The sequence below is a fragment of the Schizosaccharomyces cryophilus genome (genome assembly GCF_000004155.1).
Source record: "Schizosaccharomyces cryophilus OY26 unplaced genomic scaffold supercont4.3, whole genome shotgun sequence".
Taxonomy (NCBI): Eukaryota; Fungi; Ascomycota; class Schizosaccharomycetes; order Schizosaccharomycetales; family Schizosaccharomycetaceae; genus Schizosaccharomyces; species Schizosaccharomyces cryophilus.
In genome coordinates, this window is record NW_013185626.1 from 1,121,852 (window position 1) to 1,139,355 (window position 17,504).

General features: G+C 39.8%; 5 protein-coding genes across 5 annotated transcripts; 2 read left to right on the forward strand and 3 right to left on the reverse strand.

Annotated features, from left to right (window-relative positions):
• The first annotated feature begins 1,350 nt into the window (after positions 1-1,350).
• Positions 1,351-9,994, forward strand: SPOG_04756 (alpha-1,4-glucan synthase Ags1). The gene has a single exon (XM_013168028.1). The coding sequence runs from the start codon at positions 2,333-2,335 to the stop codon at positions 9,539-9,541; it is 7,209 nt and encodes a 2,402-aa protein (XP_013023482.1). The 5' UTR covers positions 1,351-2,332; the 3' UTR covers positions 9,542-9,994.
• A 272-nt stretch (positions 9,995-10,266) lies between these two features.
• Positions 10,267-11,516, reverse strand: SPOG_04757 (splicing factor Spf30). Its single transcript, XM_013168029.1, has one exon. It carries the CDS (start codon positions 11,252-11,254, stop codon positions 10,298-10,300), a length of 957 nt encoding a protein of 318 aa, XP_013023483.1. The 5' UTR covers positions 11,255-11,516; the 3' UTR covers positions 10,267-10,297.
• SPOG_04758 (ER membrane protein complex subunit 4) lies at positions 11,447-12,851 on the reverse strand. The gene has a single exon (XM_013168030.1). The coding sequence runs from the start codon at positions 12,428-12,430 to the stop codon at positions 11,858-11,860; it is 573 nt and encodes a 190-aa protein (XP_013023484.1). The 5' UTR covers positions 12,431-12,851; the 3' UTR covers positions 11,447-11,857.
• A 378-nt stretch (positions 12,852-13,229) lies between these two features.
• On the forward strand, positions 13,230-15,066 carry SPOG_04759 (RSC complex subunit Rsc7; the record flags this gene model as incomplete). Its single annotated transcript, XM_013168031.1, has 2 exons — positions 13,230-14,991; positions 15,042-15,066. Exons 1-2 carry the CDS (start codon positions 13,811-13,813, stop codon positions 15,064-15,066), a joined length of 1,206 nt encoding a protein of 401 aa, XP_013023485.1. The 5' UTR covers positions 13,230-13,810.
• Positions 15,067-15,282: 216 nt separating this feature from the next.
• On the reverse strand, positions 15,283-17,301 carry SPOG_04760 (acyl-coA desaturase). The gene has a single exon (XM_013168032.1). It carries the CDS (start codon positions 16,881-16,883, stop codon positions 15,444-15,446), a length of 1,440 nt encoding a protein of 479 aa, XP_013023486.1. The 5' UTR covers positions 16,884-17,301; the 3' UTR covers positions 15,283-15,443.
• Between the last annotated feature and the right edge of the window lie 203 nt (positions 17,302-17,504).

The window sequence follows — 17,504 nt, forward strand, 5'->3', positions numbered from 1 at the left end:
AAGTTGATCAACAGTGGATTTGGTTTTCTTTTCTTTTTTTTTTTTTTTTTTTTCTTTCTTTTTTTTATTAGTACTATAATTAGTACTTTTATTTTTGTATTCCCCCATTTGTTTACTTGTTAATTTATCTAAAAGGTAGCGTCGTAAAAACATACTTATTACTGTTAAGAGTATTATTACAAATGACTGAATACTTCTGACATATGTAAACTTTTATTGTTTACAGGCCCCAAGTGCCTTTCACTCAACAACATGCCAACAGCAAACAAGAAAGAAAGAATCTAAATAGTTTATGGAAAGAATTTTTCCTTTTTTAGAGAAACCGATCCATCCATCTTGTAAATTCTGTTGATTGGTTTTGGTTTTAGCTGTTGTTCCTACCTACCGTTAACGTATTAACGAGGAACTGCAAAAATTTGAACCTCTGTATAAAGCTGACTTGAAAGAAATTCTTGCCATTTTTGACATTGCCAAAAAATAAACAAACCGAGTTCCATGAAACCTTCTTCCATCAAATCCTGATACATTTCTATGATCTACTCTAAGCCTATCAAAAAAAAAAAAAAACAAATATGAATCGTCGATACAATACATGACCCTAATACTAAACTTAAGTCAGCTTGTATTTCTTCAAGATCCCTTCCTACGATCCTTCTGGCTTCTTTCGCTTTGCTTCTCGTTTCTCTTTCCCCTTAAATTCAAACGCTACTTTCAGGAAGTAAACACTATCTCCTGTTACCTAAAGTGATTTGCACATGTTACAATGTGCTTCCATGCCCTCTACGTCATTATGACTTGAACGAATCGGAAAGCAATCTACTGGTCGTCACAAAGGCTAACCCGACCTTCCTATAAACTGGGTAACGATGTCGTTTAAAGAGTTAGAAGCAGTAAGAAGAGATTCCATCGACAGCTTCCAATAGTAGGAATGGAGTTTTATAAGATTTCTATAAACAGCGACTTTTTTTTACTTCCAACGAAATAAAATGAAATTCATTCGACTTGACATCCTGCCTTGCTTAAAATATTCTTTTCGCTTTCTTTTACAATGTTTTCCATAGCTTCTATCCTATCTATATCTAGTTAGAGTATAGAGAATGAGATTAGAATGTTCTTACGTTTGTGTGTTTATTACCATATCATATCACCTTTCCCTCAATAAACTTCCTACAAGCTCTTTAACAAACCAAATTTACAAGCTCGGTATACCAACTTCTCCGCTTTTTCTGTTGTCAGGGAAACGGGGCGTAGGTTACATTAACAAAATGAACTATTTTATTCCTTTTTATTGAAAAACTGTATGTTGGCTATGCTCTCATCTATTCTTGGATATTCTGGTTTCCACCACAACCAAACACTACAAAAATCTATACAAAGGATAACGGCGATTTCAAGAGGATTCAAACGATATTTCTTTGTTTTTGAAACTCTGCCGTCCTAAGAAAATTAGCTTTCTTTCTTTACTTTTTTTCTTCAGCTTAGTGGTTTCTTTCGTTTCCTCAAGTTGAGAACCTTTGCTCCTGCAGGACGAAGTATTCCTCCTGCACATATCTAATTTTCCGGTTATTTCTTTGCATAGATATCTTTCATCTTTTTGGATTCTTTTTTGTTTTCATATTTTTTTCATTGGTTGTTAAGGTTTTTTCCTTTTTCTACTTTCCTTTCTCTTTTATTGGCAATTCCTTGCTGATTTCTCCTTTGCATTCAAAATACTAACAGGACGCTCAAGCGTCGATTGATTGATTCCCTTAATATCTCTCATCTCTCTTTTCTTTTTTACAAAACGTTTTCTATAAAGCTTTGGAAGTAAAATCTATTCCTTCCCGTTCTCCTCTTCCTTTTTTAATAGATTTCTTTTCTTCCTCCCCTTTTTGATCGTTGGTTTGTTACAAATAGCAACTAGCATTGTGTTTTGCAGCTCAACTTTTGTATAAAAGTTACGGTTACTATTCACTTCTAAACGAAGTGCTATATCTTTGTCTCATCCCTTTTTTCATTTTCGGGAGTTTGCAACTTTGTTTGGTTGGTTGTAAACCGTTCTGCATCTGTCCTTTCACTTTCTTTTCATTACTTTCCTTCTTTTTTCTTTTGCATTTCTTTCTTTCTTTCTTTCCTATCCATATTTCTTTAAAAATTTGGGGTTTCTTTCGAGTTGGAACTATATACCTTTTTGCATCTAAAAAGTCTGTTCGTCTTAATCCGTCAAATCCCAATTTCCTATATTTGAATCATATATCATTCTACTCTCGTTTGCTATTTTTTTAAACTATCATTCCATATTTGCTCCTAATTTTTTGATTTACTATCTCCGTTCTTTACGAAATTAGTTCTTATGTATAGTCTTCGCGAACTATGGATCTGTAAAGCTATCATTGCTTTTCTACTTCTGCTTCTTCCTCTTGCATATGCTGCGCCATACTCTAAGGAAGAAGAACCGTGGAACTTAAATACAAACAAACATGCCACGGATATTCTTGAGTATTCAGGTGTGTGGTCCGATCATACCTTTTTCCAGAGCCCTGAGAACTGGCGTATGAACTTTATTGCTATTATCCTCGATCGTTGGTCCGATGGTGACCCAACCAACAATGATATTTTAGGTACCCCATTCGAAAATGATATTTCTGAAGTTTCTTTTCGTAATGGTGGTGATATAGTTGGTTTGGAACGTTCTTTAGACTATATCCAAGCTCTTGGTATTAAAGGTATCTATCTTGCTGGTACTCCCTTTGAAAATCAACCATGGGGTTATGATCAGTTTTCTCCTCTTGACTACACCATTTTGGATCATCATACGGGAACTATTGATCAATGGCGTTCTGCCATCAACGCTATTCATAGTAGAGGCATGTATTTGATACTTGATCTTACCGTTGCAACCCTTGCTGATTTGGTTGGTATAGTTGGTCATCTTAATGATACCGGCGGTGTCCCATTCAACTTGAACGAATATAATGCCATGTGGAAGACCCATCAACACTACGCCGACTTTAACTTTACCAATGTCTATAACACATCATGTGAATATCCTAAATTCTGGGGTGAAGACGGTAGTCCTGTCGTTTTGCAGTATAAAGGCTGTTATGATTCTTTTTTTGATCAATACGGTGATACTGAAGCTTTTGGTGCTCACTCTGACTGGCAGCGTCAGCTGTCCAAGTTTGCTTCTGTACAAGATCGTCTTCGTGACTGGAATCCAAACGTTGCGGTGCGGTTACAACACTTGTCTTGCTTGGTCATCTCCATGTTGGACGTGGATGGTTTCCGTATTGACAAGGCCACTCAAATGACCGTTGATTTTATCGCTGATTGGTCCATGCATGTGCGTGAATGTGCAAAAAAATACGGGAAGGAGAACTTTCTCATCGTTGGTGAAGTTACTGGTTCTTCCAGCTATGGTTCCATTTACTATAATCGTGGTCGTCAGCCAGACCAGCGTCCTGCCAATGGTACAATCGCATATAACCTTACTGCTAATGATAATAAGTATTCCTTGCGTGACAGGGATCATGCAGGTTTTGATGCTTCTGCCTTCCATTATTCCGTTTATCGCGCACTTGTTCGTTTCCTCGGTATGGACTCAAAGGTCGAAATTGGGTATGATGTCCCTTCTAGGTTCACCGATGCGTGGGAACAAATTCAGGTAAACGAAGATGCCGTTAATATTAATAGCGGTATAATTGATGCTCGCCATATGCTTGGTATAACTAACAACGATTTGTTCCGTTGGGGCTCATTATTAAATGGTACCGAAAAGGCCATTCTGGGAACCATGATTACCACGCTCATGTTCCCTGGTATTCCATTGTTATACTATGGTGACGAGCAAGGCATGTATGTCTTGGATAATAGTGCAGATAACTATCTATACGGCCGTCAAGCTATGAATAGTGCCAGAGCATGGTTTATTCATGGTTGTTATTATGGTAAGGCGGCTTCTTATCCGAGAGCTGATTGGACTCCTGCCAATAATGGATGTAAAGATGAGTGGAACTATCTCGATCACTTTGATGTAGCTTCAGCTCATCACAATATTTATATGAATATGAATTCTATCCGCCGTCATTATTACGCTTTGAGCGATGGTTATCGCTTTGAGATGATCGGGAGTTGGACCAATGATTATTATTTCCCTGATAGCCAACCTTATGCCACTACCATGGGTTTATATAGCGTCTTGCGTGGTCCAATGGAAGGCATTCAGCATCAATTTTACGACGATATAGTTGAGACTGATAAGAATAGAAAGACTATAGTATGGAGCCTGTTTGCTAACAGAAACGACACTACGACTTGGAATTTCTCATGCAAAGACAAGGATGCGATTATTGGTCCTTGGAAGGCTAATACTATAGTTAAGAATCTTATTTACCCTTATGATAAGCACAAACTTCAAGAATCTTGGAACGAGACATGGGGTTGTCTACCTGGCGTTACATTCGATCCTTATCAGTTCAAGTTGCTTGTGCCTGAAGAAGATTTTGTTGAAAATGATCCTGTGATCACAAGATTGAATCCTTCACATGACTATAGAATGGATTATAATGGTACCGAACTTCCCATCGAAATTGAGTTTTCCCGCCCCATGGATTGTGACTCAATAACAAATTCCCTTAAGATCCAATCGTCCACTCTTCCCAAGAACAAGACCGCTCGTTATATGGATGGATCTGCTTCCTGTAGAAACTACTCTGATTCGGAGATTAACAGAAACTTACTACATGTTCAGTCACCTGGTGTCTTCCTATGGTCTGCCAAACTTACTGACATTTATGAGGGAATTCATCGTGTTTCAGTAGGACCAGTCAGGACTTCTGATAATTCTTCTGGGACGTTGGCTCGAGATAATTTTCTGTTTCGAGTTGGCAGTAGAAATAATCCTCTTGTGTTTTATGCTGCAAATTATTCATCTAATTTGCTTACGAAGCAAAATAACAGCCTTTACGTTAATCATACTGCATCCGGAGCTACAAAATTCCGGTATAGTACGGACTTTCAATCCAGTTGGAGCGATTGGATGGACTATAACGGTGGATTGACGAAATTAAAACCAGCTAATTGGACTGGTACCAAAAAACAAGCCTGGGAGGGGGAGCATGTTCATGTTCAATACTGGAGTGACTTAACCGCTTCTGCTAATTACATGCAACAAGGCGATTATGATTTCAAGTATCGCAGACTATTCCCCCACATGTTCTTGGAAGGTGATTTTAACCAGTATGGTTATGATTCCGGTGTTCAAAATGAGTTTAAACAAGTCGATGACTCATTATGGGAAGTGGGTTTTACTAGCGCTAAGTATCCTGCAACTGTCCAATTCAATGTCTGGGGTATGAATCCAGACGGTAAGCCTGATAGAACTCATGTTTACGGAAGTCAAGGTAAGTCGTCTGTTTTGAGTCGAAGTGATCCTGCTTCCTTCATATCAAACAATGTTACAATTAAGGAAGGTCCTAATGGAACACGTCTCAGTTACAAAATTAAATTCAGAGATGATGCAATGTTTTTTCAACTGTATCCTGCTGGCGAATGGAGCGTATCGATTGCAATTTATGTTTTGTGCATTGTGGTACCTCCAATTTGCGCTATTTTTGTTTCATGGATGTTCAAAAATTCTTTTTATACTGTCAAAGTTAATAAGCATGGTAACGGGGACTTTGGAAAATTTTATCCTCTTAAAACTTTGGTACCTTTCAAGAAAAAGAACGATTCTGAATTAACTGGATCTTCTGAAACTGCCGGAGGTGGTTTAGCCCGGAAAAAGAAATGTGTTTTGATTGCCACTTTGGAATATGATATAACTGATTGGCAAATTCGAATCAAGATTGGCGGTTTGGGTGTGATGGCTCAGTTAATGGCTAAGAATCTCAAACATCAAGATTTAGTTTGGGTTGTTCCATGCGTCGGTGATATCGTCTACCCGGAAGCTGAGGAGGCTGCTCCTATAGAAGTTAAAATCATTGATCAGACTTACACCATAAACGTTTATCATCATTACTTGGATAATATCAAATACGTTCTACTCGATGCTCCAGTTTTCAGACGACAGACCACTGTGGAGCCATATCCAGCACGTATGGATGACCTTGGTTCCGCGATCTTTTATTCTGCTTGGAACCAATGCATTGCTGAGGTTATTCGTAGAAATCCTATCGATATTTATCACATTAACGATTATCATGGCGCCCTTGCCCCCTGTTATCTCTTGCCTGATGTGATTCCCATCGCTCTTTCCCTGCACAATGCTGAATTTCAAGGTTTATGGCCCCTTCGTACATCCGAGGAGAAGGAAGAAGTATGTGCGGTATATAACATTTCCCAAAGAATCTGCTCCCGATATGTTCAATTCGGAAACGTTTTTAACCTGCTGCATTCTGCTGTTTCTTATATTAGAATTCATCAGAAGGGTTTTGGTGCAGTAGGTGTCTCAAACAAATATGGCAAGCGTTCATGGGCTCGTTATCCTATTTTCTGGGGACTGAAGAAAATTGGTAAGCTTCCCAACCCTGATCCAACTGACACTGATGATGTTTCGGATACACCTGAAAAGGTAGTTGATGTCGATCCGGATATGGAGAAAACCAAGGTTGAACATAAGAGACTTGCTCAAGAGTGGGCCGGGTTAGAAGTTAATGATAAATATGATTTACTGGTGTTTGTTGGACGCTGGTCTTCTCAAAAAGGTGTTGACTTGATTGCCGACATAGCCCCTCCTTTATTGGAATCGTACAAGGTTCAATTGATTTGTGTCGGTCCTGTCATTGATCTGTATGGTAAATTCGCTGCGGAAAAGCTTGACCTTCTTATGAGGAAATATCCTAATCGCGTCTTTTCCAGTCCAAAGTTTACCCAGCTACCTCCTTACATCTTCACTGGTGCTGACTTTGCTTTAATTCCTAGTCGTGATGAACCTTTTGGTTTGGTTGCTGTTGAATTTGGACGTAAAGGTACTTTGGGTATTGGTGCAAAAGTCGGTGGTTTGGGTCAAATGCCCGGCTGGTGGTATTCTGTTGAATCTAGTGCGACTCCCCATTTATTGAAACAGTTTGAGCAAGCTTGTCAGCAGGCCTTATCATCATCACAGCGTACTAGAGCTAGGCTTCGCGCTCGTTCTGCCAAGCAACGTTTCCCAGTCTCTCAGTGGATTGGAAAGTTGGAAGCACTTACCGATGGCTGTATAAAGGCTAATCAGAAGTTTGGGAAGAACTCACGTGCTCGTTCTTCTTTCTATTCCTTAATTCACGAGTCTTTCAGTCGCTCTTCAGATGTTTTGCCTCAGGCTAGTGATAACGGTTTAGCTGCTAAGCGAGCAGAAGAAGCTGAAATGATAATGATGAGTAATGAGGATTCTGCCCCCACAGGTGGTGCTAAGATTGGAAGATCGTTATCTTTGGGTAGTCATCGTGGCCCTGGTCATACGGGCAATGATGATTCTAGTGATGGATTGGATACCATTCAGGAAGAGAGCATGAATGGTGGTGATTCCCACTCTGGAGACTCTGGTAATTCTCCTGCTGGAATTGATGATGAGAATCTCCATTCGCCTTCTGAGTATAGTTTTGATTCTGCTGATTACGAATTTGATCCCCAGCGCTCCTACTATTATGATGATTTATTCGATGATGAAACTACAATTAGAAACACACCCTCCTTCCGTCCGCAAATGGGCAACTTCAACCCGGAACATGGAGTTGGTGCTACTTTGAGTCAGGATGATTTGATTGATAGTTCTCACCCTAGAGACTCCGAAGCACTTAGTCCTCCAGTAGCTCCTTATGCCAACAATTCACGAAACAATCCATATTCTTATGGCAACCTTCAGACGGATTCCAGTTTAAGTCTTGCTTCTGTTATGTCTGGAAAAGAAAAGCGGGACTTCTCGTTAACTAAAGTTGAAGAAATTTTCACAGACGAGGATGGTAAAGCTCTTAAAGCATTCCAAGATAAGTTACAGAAACTCACTGCTAAGAATTCCAAGGATGATCTCTGTATTGAGCAGTTCATTATGAAATCTGAGCGGATGTTCTATCACGAAAAACGTGCAATCAAACTTGGTTTGCAAAAGCCAAATAAGTTGCATGTGAATGCCGCTTCGTCTCAATCTGGCACTGATGAGGAGTCTTTAAGCAATGGTCATGCTTCTTATGATGATATTATCGGTTTAACTGATGAAACCCCATCCTATACTCAACTGGAAGAGGAGTCAGAATACAAGACTATTCATGGGTTGCAAAAGTTCATGTTGTTTAAGATATACGACTGGCCTGTGTATTCCCTTTTTATTGCTTTAGGTCAGATCCTTGCGTCAACCGCATACCAATTGACCCTTTTCACTGGTACTAGCAGTATAAAAACATACCAATTGTATGCTATATGTGGATTTTTTATTGCAGCTTCTTTCTTTTGGTGGTATGTTTATTCTAAGGTTCCGGCTTACTATGTTTTGTCCTGCCCATTCTTATTTTACGCCCTTGCATTGTTTTTGGTTGGTCTACCTGCTTTTGACCGCATAGCAGGTGGGAGAGTATGGATTACAAACGTCGGTGCCTGGGTTTATTCAATTGGTTCTGCTAGTGGATCAATCTTCTTCTCCCTTAACTTCGGTGAAGAAGGCAGTGTTCAAACACGCGTATGGGTTTTCCGTGCTTGTTTAGTGCAAGGACTTCAACAAGTCTGGTCAGCAGCTTTGTGGTATTGGGGTGCACATTTGAATAATAAAGTAAACGAAGGTGATGCGAACAATTATAGGGTAAGCCCTGCTATCCCTGCGATCACTTGGCCTTTGAGTGTGGTTTGTATAATAATCTCCGTTATCCTTTATAAGGGATTGCCTCAATATTATAGGCAATTATCAGGTACTATTCCGGCATTTTACAAGTCTTTGTTAAGACGGAAACTTGTTGTTTGGTTCTGCATTGCGGTTTTCCTTCAAAACTTCTGGCTTTCCACGTTGAATGCTCGTTCATGGTCATACTTTTGGGATCTTGGTGAAATTCCTCAATGGCAAATGTTCTTGTTAATGATTGCTTTCTTTATTGTTTTATGGGCGTTGTTACTTGGTGTTTTAGCTTGGATTGCACGTACTCACTCTTGGATTATATGCGTTTTTGGTGTTGGGCTTGGTGCTCCTAGATGGGTTCAAACATTCTGGGCTACATCAAATATCGGTCTGTATTTGCCGTGGGCTGGTCGTGCGGGACCGTATCTTGGCCGTACTCTTTGGCTTTGGTTAGGTGTTTTGGATTCCGTTCAAAATGTTGGTATTGGTATGATTTTGCTACAAACACTTACGCGTCGCCATGTTGCTAGCACTTTGATGACCGGTCAAATTATTGGTGCTGTTGCTACGATGATTGGACGTGCAGGCGCTCCTAATCGTCTTGGTCCTGCTAATGTCTTTATTGATTTCACTCAATGGTCTCGAGGTGATGGTTCGGCGATTCTTGCAAGCGCTCCTTTCTGGATTTGCATAATTTGCCAACTTGCAATTTGTGTCGGATTTTTAGCCTTCTTCCGTCGTGAAAACCTTAACCGACCTTAGTCTTATCAAATGATGTTAGCAAGAGATGATGATGCATGAAGACGAAAATAATTCGCTTGTGCCTAAGAAGCAGTACGCTACATGTTACATTCTTATCATTGAAGTTTAGTGGAAGGAATGATTGTCTTCATGTTGAGATTTCCTATTAAATACTGTTAATAAGGCTATGAATGGTAATGATTAACTGGTAAGTTAATCAAGAATTTAAATTTCATTGGGGATTTGTTCATGATACTTATGACCTTGTTCGTTGATTTTGAGATATACTTATGATCGTTGTCTTACAAACAAGAAGTTTTCTACAAAACCAATGTATGTATGTTTGCCCAAGGATTGAGCAAACAATTAAGTTACTTTAAAACATTTTCATATTTTTATATATACACATATATTATCATAATTTGCATTAGAACCCTTGTTTTAGTCAATAAGCATTACTTTGCATTGGTATAATCTGGTCATGATAGTAGCGTATACGAAATGTATTAAATAGTCTTTTTATTTGTTATGGTAATTGGTAGTTAATTGTAAAGGACATTTGCAGCAAATGAAAGGTGGTGTGTTTCAACAATTTTTACAGGAAGTGCAACATGAAAATCCATACAGTTCGTGAAAATTACAGATGATTTCATGAATATAGGACACAAGTAAAACGTACATATTGAACCCATTAAGAAAGGTTGGGTTTGGTTTGCAAATAAATGCATTTATGATTGAACGTAAGGCATGCGTTACAAGTAAACATGCTATCTTCATTTATTCATAATCCTCATCTTCTTTATAGTTATACACATGTTTTTCTCGAGAAGCCGGTTTGGTGGCTCCTCGACCGTTGCCCATGAATCCCACTCGAGCAGCAGCGTCTTCAGGACTACGGAACATACTAGTCTCTCCTATTTTTTTCCGTTTACCGACACGGCCCGTTTTTACACCTCGCGAGGCAAATTGTTTCCAAGAGTTTTTAGAGGCCTCCAGAGCAGCATTGGGTTTAAGTTGCGTCTTTGGCTTTTGTGCAATAGGGGGAGGAGGCGTAGAAATAGCAGGAGGTTCAGGAACAGTGGTGGGAGGAGGAGGTTTGGAAGCGGTATGGAATGAACCTACTGGTGCAACCTTTGCGGCTCCTGCCGCAGTAGCTGGAGAAAACGCACGTTCCGGAGAAGCTATAGAAGGATGAATTCTGGAATTTGCCATTGGCGAGATACTTCGAGAAGGAGCCATCGATACTGTAGGATTCGGAGAAAAGCCAGCACGAGGAGCCTTGTTCAAAGAGCTTGACATGACAAGCATATTCCTGCGTTTTGCTTCCGGCATTGCCTTTACGTTCTTAGAAGACACTGTTTCTACTTCAGGGTAATCCAAAAATTGAATCGTATACTTTTTGTTCGGGCCGTATCCTGATACGGCTGTTATTTTTCCAGCGTAGAATGCATAATCTCCTGAAGTCCACCTTGCCATTACCAAGTCACCAGGAAAAAATTCTAAATTTTGAGCGTTCGCCATAGATTTTGAGTCGACCGCTGAGAATCCATTTTCTTCCAGTTTTGTTTGCTTTTGGGTTTCTTGACCTTTTTCGTTTATTACTTCTCCTGTCAGGTCAACTAGTTCTTCCAAATCATTCTTTAAAGCAAGCAATTCTTGATTATCTGGGTCTTTTTCGAGGGATATTTTTACTAACGCGAGTTGGCTTTGATACTGTTTATATTCATCCTCCATTTAGAATATGTACCAATATACTTAGGAAAAGATAATAAAAGAAATAAAAGTAATTATTCTATGCTGAATTAGTGGTGTTCAGGGCAGATTTGAAAATTGTCTATGATGAGTAGTAGTGTCTTTGAGTTTTTAGTCCAACAAAAAGGTGAAATGTAATGTCCATTCTCGAACAGTGATTTAAAGATATTATTACTAAGATTTATAAATTTAGCCTTCATACAGTTTTAAGAAAAGCATTTTTTGTATACCACGGCATTTATGCAAAGTATTAGGAATATAGGATCGAACAGTATTGAAAGTCGCTGAAAATGACAAATTACCAATGTAAGAAAAAGGCGAAGCCAAAAGTTAATATCAGAGAGAAATAAATAGCATTGAAAAAGACTATAAACAAAGCAGGTTTCGGTCCAAGCAAGAAAACGAAAAGACAACCTATTAGAAAGAAAGGGCTTTGTATAGAACAATGTTTAAGGTAATGAAATTTAACCTTGGACGCTTAAGAAGGAATTTAGGAATTAAAGACACCTTCCATAAAGTCTGAAGAGACAACAGATCATAAACAAACTCAGTTGACATGAATAATTAACAAACAAGTAAGATGTTTTATTTTGAAGGATGAAACGAGCGTCCAAGAAATTGTTTGGGATTTTCCCAAGCAAGCCAATCACTAGTTGTAGTAGGTAATAGACCCATTTTCTGTAGTTTGTAAATACCAATAGCCATTAGCAGACATTGTGCGAGGATGTAAGCTATCATCGGTGGCCACATGGCATTGGGATGGATGGTGCGAAAAGATGAGAAGGCATCACCAGCAGCAGAGATTGCTTTCAGTGGGTTCAAGAACAACATGAAGGTAGTTATTATACTGAATATCTGCAAAGAGTTACCTGACATGTAAGCGAAAACCAAATTCATCGGGATCTGTTTGAGTGGAGAATACGCAAGCTCCCATGCTTTTTTCATTATAAGGGCCTTTTCGGCGTTTTGCTTTCGGACGTCAATGGCAGAACTTTCGGACGAAGTTTGATCCCTATTAGATTTCCGGAGAGAGTTAGAATTCACTTGAAAGCCTCGAGGGGATGGATACTTTTCAGAAGTGTCCACACATCCCTTGGAAGTCTTTAGTATGGCAGATTGAAGCACTGGATACCAGTCTGTTTCGTCGTTGATAGGCATGCTAAAGGTGTAAATGAAAATAGGTATGTTATATTTTCTCGTTGAAATGCGTTTCTCCAGTAGAGAGGATTTTCAAATCCAGCCGAGGAAAGAATGTGTTATGAAGAAAGGTTGTTTTCAAAAGAAACGAAATTGCGAGTCTATGAGTTACGAATGAATCCACAATCAACAGATAGAAAACTCGACGACGAAATTTTTTCTCCAACCACCTGAGTAAGAAAGACAAAGTTTCACTTCTGGAACGAACTCTTACTACCTTTCAAGTTTGTATCTATATAAATTTCAAAAGCCGTTCAGCTCTAGCTGTTTGTTTCTACAGATGGATTTACCTTATGAGGAAATGTGGTTGAGTCTGGTTGAAGTATTGCAAAGAATTCTTAGAGTAGAAAATGAAACAAATGTATGAAACTTTTAATAAAGGATAAAACAATAGCTAAGTTGTGTTTCATTTTCATTATTCAGTTGCATGTCCTTTATTTTCACTGTTTTACATGAAGCACAGGTTTAGGAAATTTCGCAAAAGTGTATTTTGAGAGGACTGAATAAATGAAAGAACTTAAATAATCATAACATTGGAAGTTTTTGAAAGCAATTGCTTGGCTTTACCTTCTTATTTCTGAATGGCAAGAAAAGGGAAATCAGGCCGGTTCCCTTGTTTCCATGCAAGCCGAAAAGGATGCTCAATTAATGCATAGTCATATTAGCGAAAAGAAAAAAAATTGGAGATCCATGCTCCTTCACTGTTCAAGGTAATGAAGACCAACAGGAAACAGAAGGAGTAAGTTTTGCAAATAAAGAGTGTAAAGCCATGAGATCTATTTTTTAATGAGGACGCATAGGTTCTAAAAGTTATAGAAATATTTCTTGAAAGACGTGTCGTGTCTCCCCTCGTTTGCGAAATATGTTTGGTAGGAATTGACGCAGAAAAGCAACGCTGTCATCCAAAGCAACTGATTCCTTCAAATTAATTTATGAATGATTTTGTTATGCACGCTTTTGTCCGTTATAACTAGGAATTTGGCCCCTTGTTCCTGTAATTCCTTTCCTTTTCCTTTATTTACTAAGGCGGAACTCGTCCATCTCTCGCCCAAGTACGCTATTAAGGGCTAGGTCATATAATTTGATGAACGCGTTCTTCGTCCATAGCTTTTGTGACAGAAGTTTAGGAGAACTTCCTCTTGACAATCGATTGATACGAAAAAATTGTAGCTCAAACCTCGAAGAGTTCGTGGCCTGCTCTACTCTTGTTTACGACTCTCCTTAAGAACAGTAAGGGTAAGGCCTCTACGACCTCACCACCGAACGCGTTCTCAAAGTAACTGTCTTCATCGATTTCGCTACTTGAGAACTCTTGGTTTAGGAGGCTCAATTATTAATGCAATGGAATCACCAATAGGATCAGATCAGTCAACGCCGACGAATCCTACCGTCAACTCGAAAAAACGTAGAGGACGTCCTCCCAAAGGAAGTTATGCGGCGTTTGGCAGTGATGATGAAGACGACGATGAATATTACGGTGGTCGTTCGCGTAGGAGGACAAATCGTGCTCCAAGACCCAAGGTTGCAACGCAATCCTCTGGTTCTACCGTCGTTCCCAAAGACCTGTATACACATCGTGCAACTCTAGAAGACGACGAACTCAATTTTGGTGTGGTTGATCCAGAAGGAGAAAAAAAGGTGAACGAGCTTGGTTATTTGAACGGTGGACGCGAGTATCGTTGTCGAACATTCACTTGTCTGGGTAGAGGAAGCAGGTTGTACATGCTTTCCACAGAACCCGCTCGTGCCATGGGTTATAGGGACTCATATTTACTGTTCTTAAAACATCGCTCACTGCATAAAATTATTGTGGATGATGCAGAAAAATGGGACTTAATTGAACGAAATATTATTCCTCACTCATACAAGGGAAGAGCTGTGGGAATTGTCGCTGCGCGTTCCATTTTTCGTGAATTTGGTGCTAAAATCATTGTCGGTGGTCGAAGAATAGTCGATGATTATTGGGAAGGTGAATTTCGTGCTCGCGGTTTTAAAGAAGGAGAACTAGCAGATCCAGATGACAAGTTGCCCCCTCCGGGTATGCCATATAATCGAAATCAATATGTCGCTTGGCATGGTGCCAGTGCTGTATATCATTCCCAACCCTCTTTTGAAGCACAATTACCATCGGCAGTCAGAAAACGTAAAAAGGACCCTCCCAAAGATGCTACCTGGTTGTTTCAGCATGCCAAAGCCACTTCTGCTTACAATAATGATATAACTAAAAATATCGCACGAAAACAAGCAACCGGTTGTTTTGAGCCGCATACAAATTTACTTCACGTTTTTCAAAACTCGCAGCCATCGAGAACCGAGTGGACTCAAGTTACTTCTAACCAAGAAGGGTACATTACTCCAAAGATGGATGTATTAGTAGCTCTAAATCCCGATATAGCTCCTCAAGTCTCGTTAATAAATGTTCCCTCCTCTGTACTTGCTTCTTGTCCTCCTCATATACAAGACGCGATTCGGAGGCGACAAGATCAAGAACTTTTACAAGCCAGATTGAACGGTGCATTGTGGTAAGTTGGAAGAATTTCTCTTCCAATGCATGTTAATTCTCCTTTTAAAGTTCGTTTTATAAAGAGCCTAACTGAAAGGATATCTGGTTTAGACTTGATGGCATCATTACTTAAGATTAGCAATGAGCATGCTTTTTTGTTAATAATTGAACGTTGTTATGTATGGAATTTGGTTAGTGTATAGTTAATGAATTCTTTCAGAATTTTTGGTTATAACATAGCAGAATGTTTCAATAGAAAGTGTAAATTCAATCTGTACGTTAAGGGTTTGCATATACCTTTTTTTATCGACCCGTTTTCCTCTACAGTACTGTCTTACAAGGGAACCAACACACGACCATGAATTTAGCTTGTGAATTATAATTTATTAAATATGCATTATAGTATTAACGTAGCATCACCTCCCAAGGAATTTACTTTCAAATTAAGAAAAAAGAGAAATACAAGACATTTCAATTAGCAGCAGCGGCTTCAATAGGAGGCTGAAGGCGAGTAGGTTGATCACCAACGCGAACAATCCTTTGACCGAAAGTATCTTTCATAGGTATCTTTTCACCGGCACCAGACTTCCAAACCTCAACTTCCATACCACCACGGACAACGGCAATACGGTAGGTGGAGAGTAAATTATGAGCACCGTTGGTGTGTTCATATACACCACCATTGAAAGCAGCAGTGGCATCCTTACCAAAGGCAGAACGCAAAAGACCTTGACCGCCGGGGTGTTGTAAGCCGGTCACGTCGTGAACGACACCATTAATGAGGATAAGAGGACGAGTCTTGCTTTGCTCCAAAAATTCTTCAAATTCCATGACAGGGAGAACTTCCAAAGGAGTACCCCAGTTAAGGCGAGCACGCCAGCGGTCCAAGACTTTTTGCTCTTGTTGGACACGACCCTTTTCAATCTCATTTTGAGGGAAAGTGTTAAGATCATAGGCGAGACCAACAAGACTGCAAAGCCAGATAATAATCTTGGTGGGGTCGTATTCGTACCATCTCAAACCATTACGGTAGTCGTTAGGGAAAGCGTGGTGATAATTATGGTTTCCCTCACCGAGAGTAACGAGGGCAGTGATGTAGTGGTTACGGGCAGAGTTAGTATCGTCAAAAGGTTGAGAACCAATCAAATGAGCAAGGGAATTCACGCAGAAGGTAGCATGATGAACAAACACGAGACGGCAGACACCAGCGTAGAAGTAACCACCTCGGAAGTCACCCCAAAGAAAACCACAAACAAGGGAAGGTACGACAAAGGCCATAAAGGTAGCCAAGTAAATGAAGTAACGGTGGTTCCATACAACAAACTTGTCGGTGTTCAAGTCAGAGATGTCAGTGCGACCAATACGGCGTGGGTTTTGGAGGATGATCATCCAACCTATATGGGCATACCAGAAACCCTTTTTAACGTTATAAGGGTCTTTGTCGGTATCAGTATAACGGTGATGAGCACGATGGTCACGAGCCCACCAACGGATGGAACCTTCGAATGCAGCGGCACCGCCGGCAGCAAAGAACCATCGGAGGGGTTGCTTGGCCTTGTAAGAACGGTGAGCCCAAAGACGATGGTAACCACCAGTGATACCGAGACCAGAGAAGACATAGTAAATGAAGGAAAAGATAAGAGTCTTTGTGTGCAAGGGAGTAGTTAATATACCATAAATACCGATACAAGGAAAACTAAACAGAAGAGTCAAATGAAGCCAGTTAAAGTGACGCCAAAAGTTCTTAAGAGTCCATGGCTGTTCCTGAATGTGTTTGGGAGCCTTTGGATCGAAACGACGTTCAGGGACAACGGGAACCGTAGGAATTTTACGTTGGCGAAGAGTGTTTTCCGCACCAGAAGTAGGGTTCAAAGAGGCATTGGAGCCTTGAGGAATCACATTCGAGGACATAATTTTTTTTTTACGGTTTTAAAGAGCAAAGTGGTTGTAAACACAAAACTTGAAAGAGATAAAAAAGGAATCAACAAACCGTAGAGAGATGAATCGAGGAAACAACTCCAGCTTTTTATATAATCTAAATCAAAAGCTTGGAATCGCTTTCCAGGAATGAAAGCGAAAATGAAACAAAAAAAAACTAAAGGGATAAAAGGAAACACAAGACACAAAGGGATTCAAATCTAGAAAATAGGAAGATAGTACAAGACGACAACCTAGTCGCAACTACACAATGCCAAAAGAGCAAAATTTGATGCTATCGGCAGTAGTTTCTGATATGCGACAAGAAATATACAAGGAGGTTAGGCGTTTTGGTGTGGTCTTCAAGTTGCGGATCTCCCAATCTTATATATCCTTACCGTGTGAAGGTGGGTGATGTATAGGGTAGGGTAAGGGTAGGGTTGGGTCGTACCCAAACGTAGCCTGGGAGGAATGAGCAACAGACAGAAAAGGAAAGAGATTGCTGGTTGGGTAATCTCTGGGGAATTTTAACCAATCACAGGGCGTCTAGATTAAACGTCAAGAATAGGAAATGTGAAACGAGAAAACAAGAAAGAGGGAACCAGAGGAGACAGG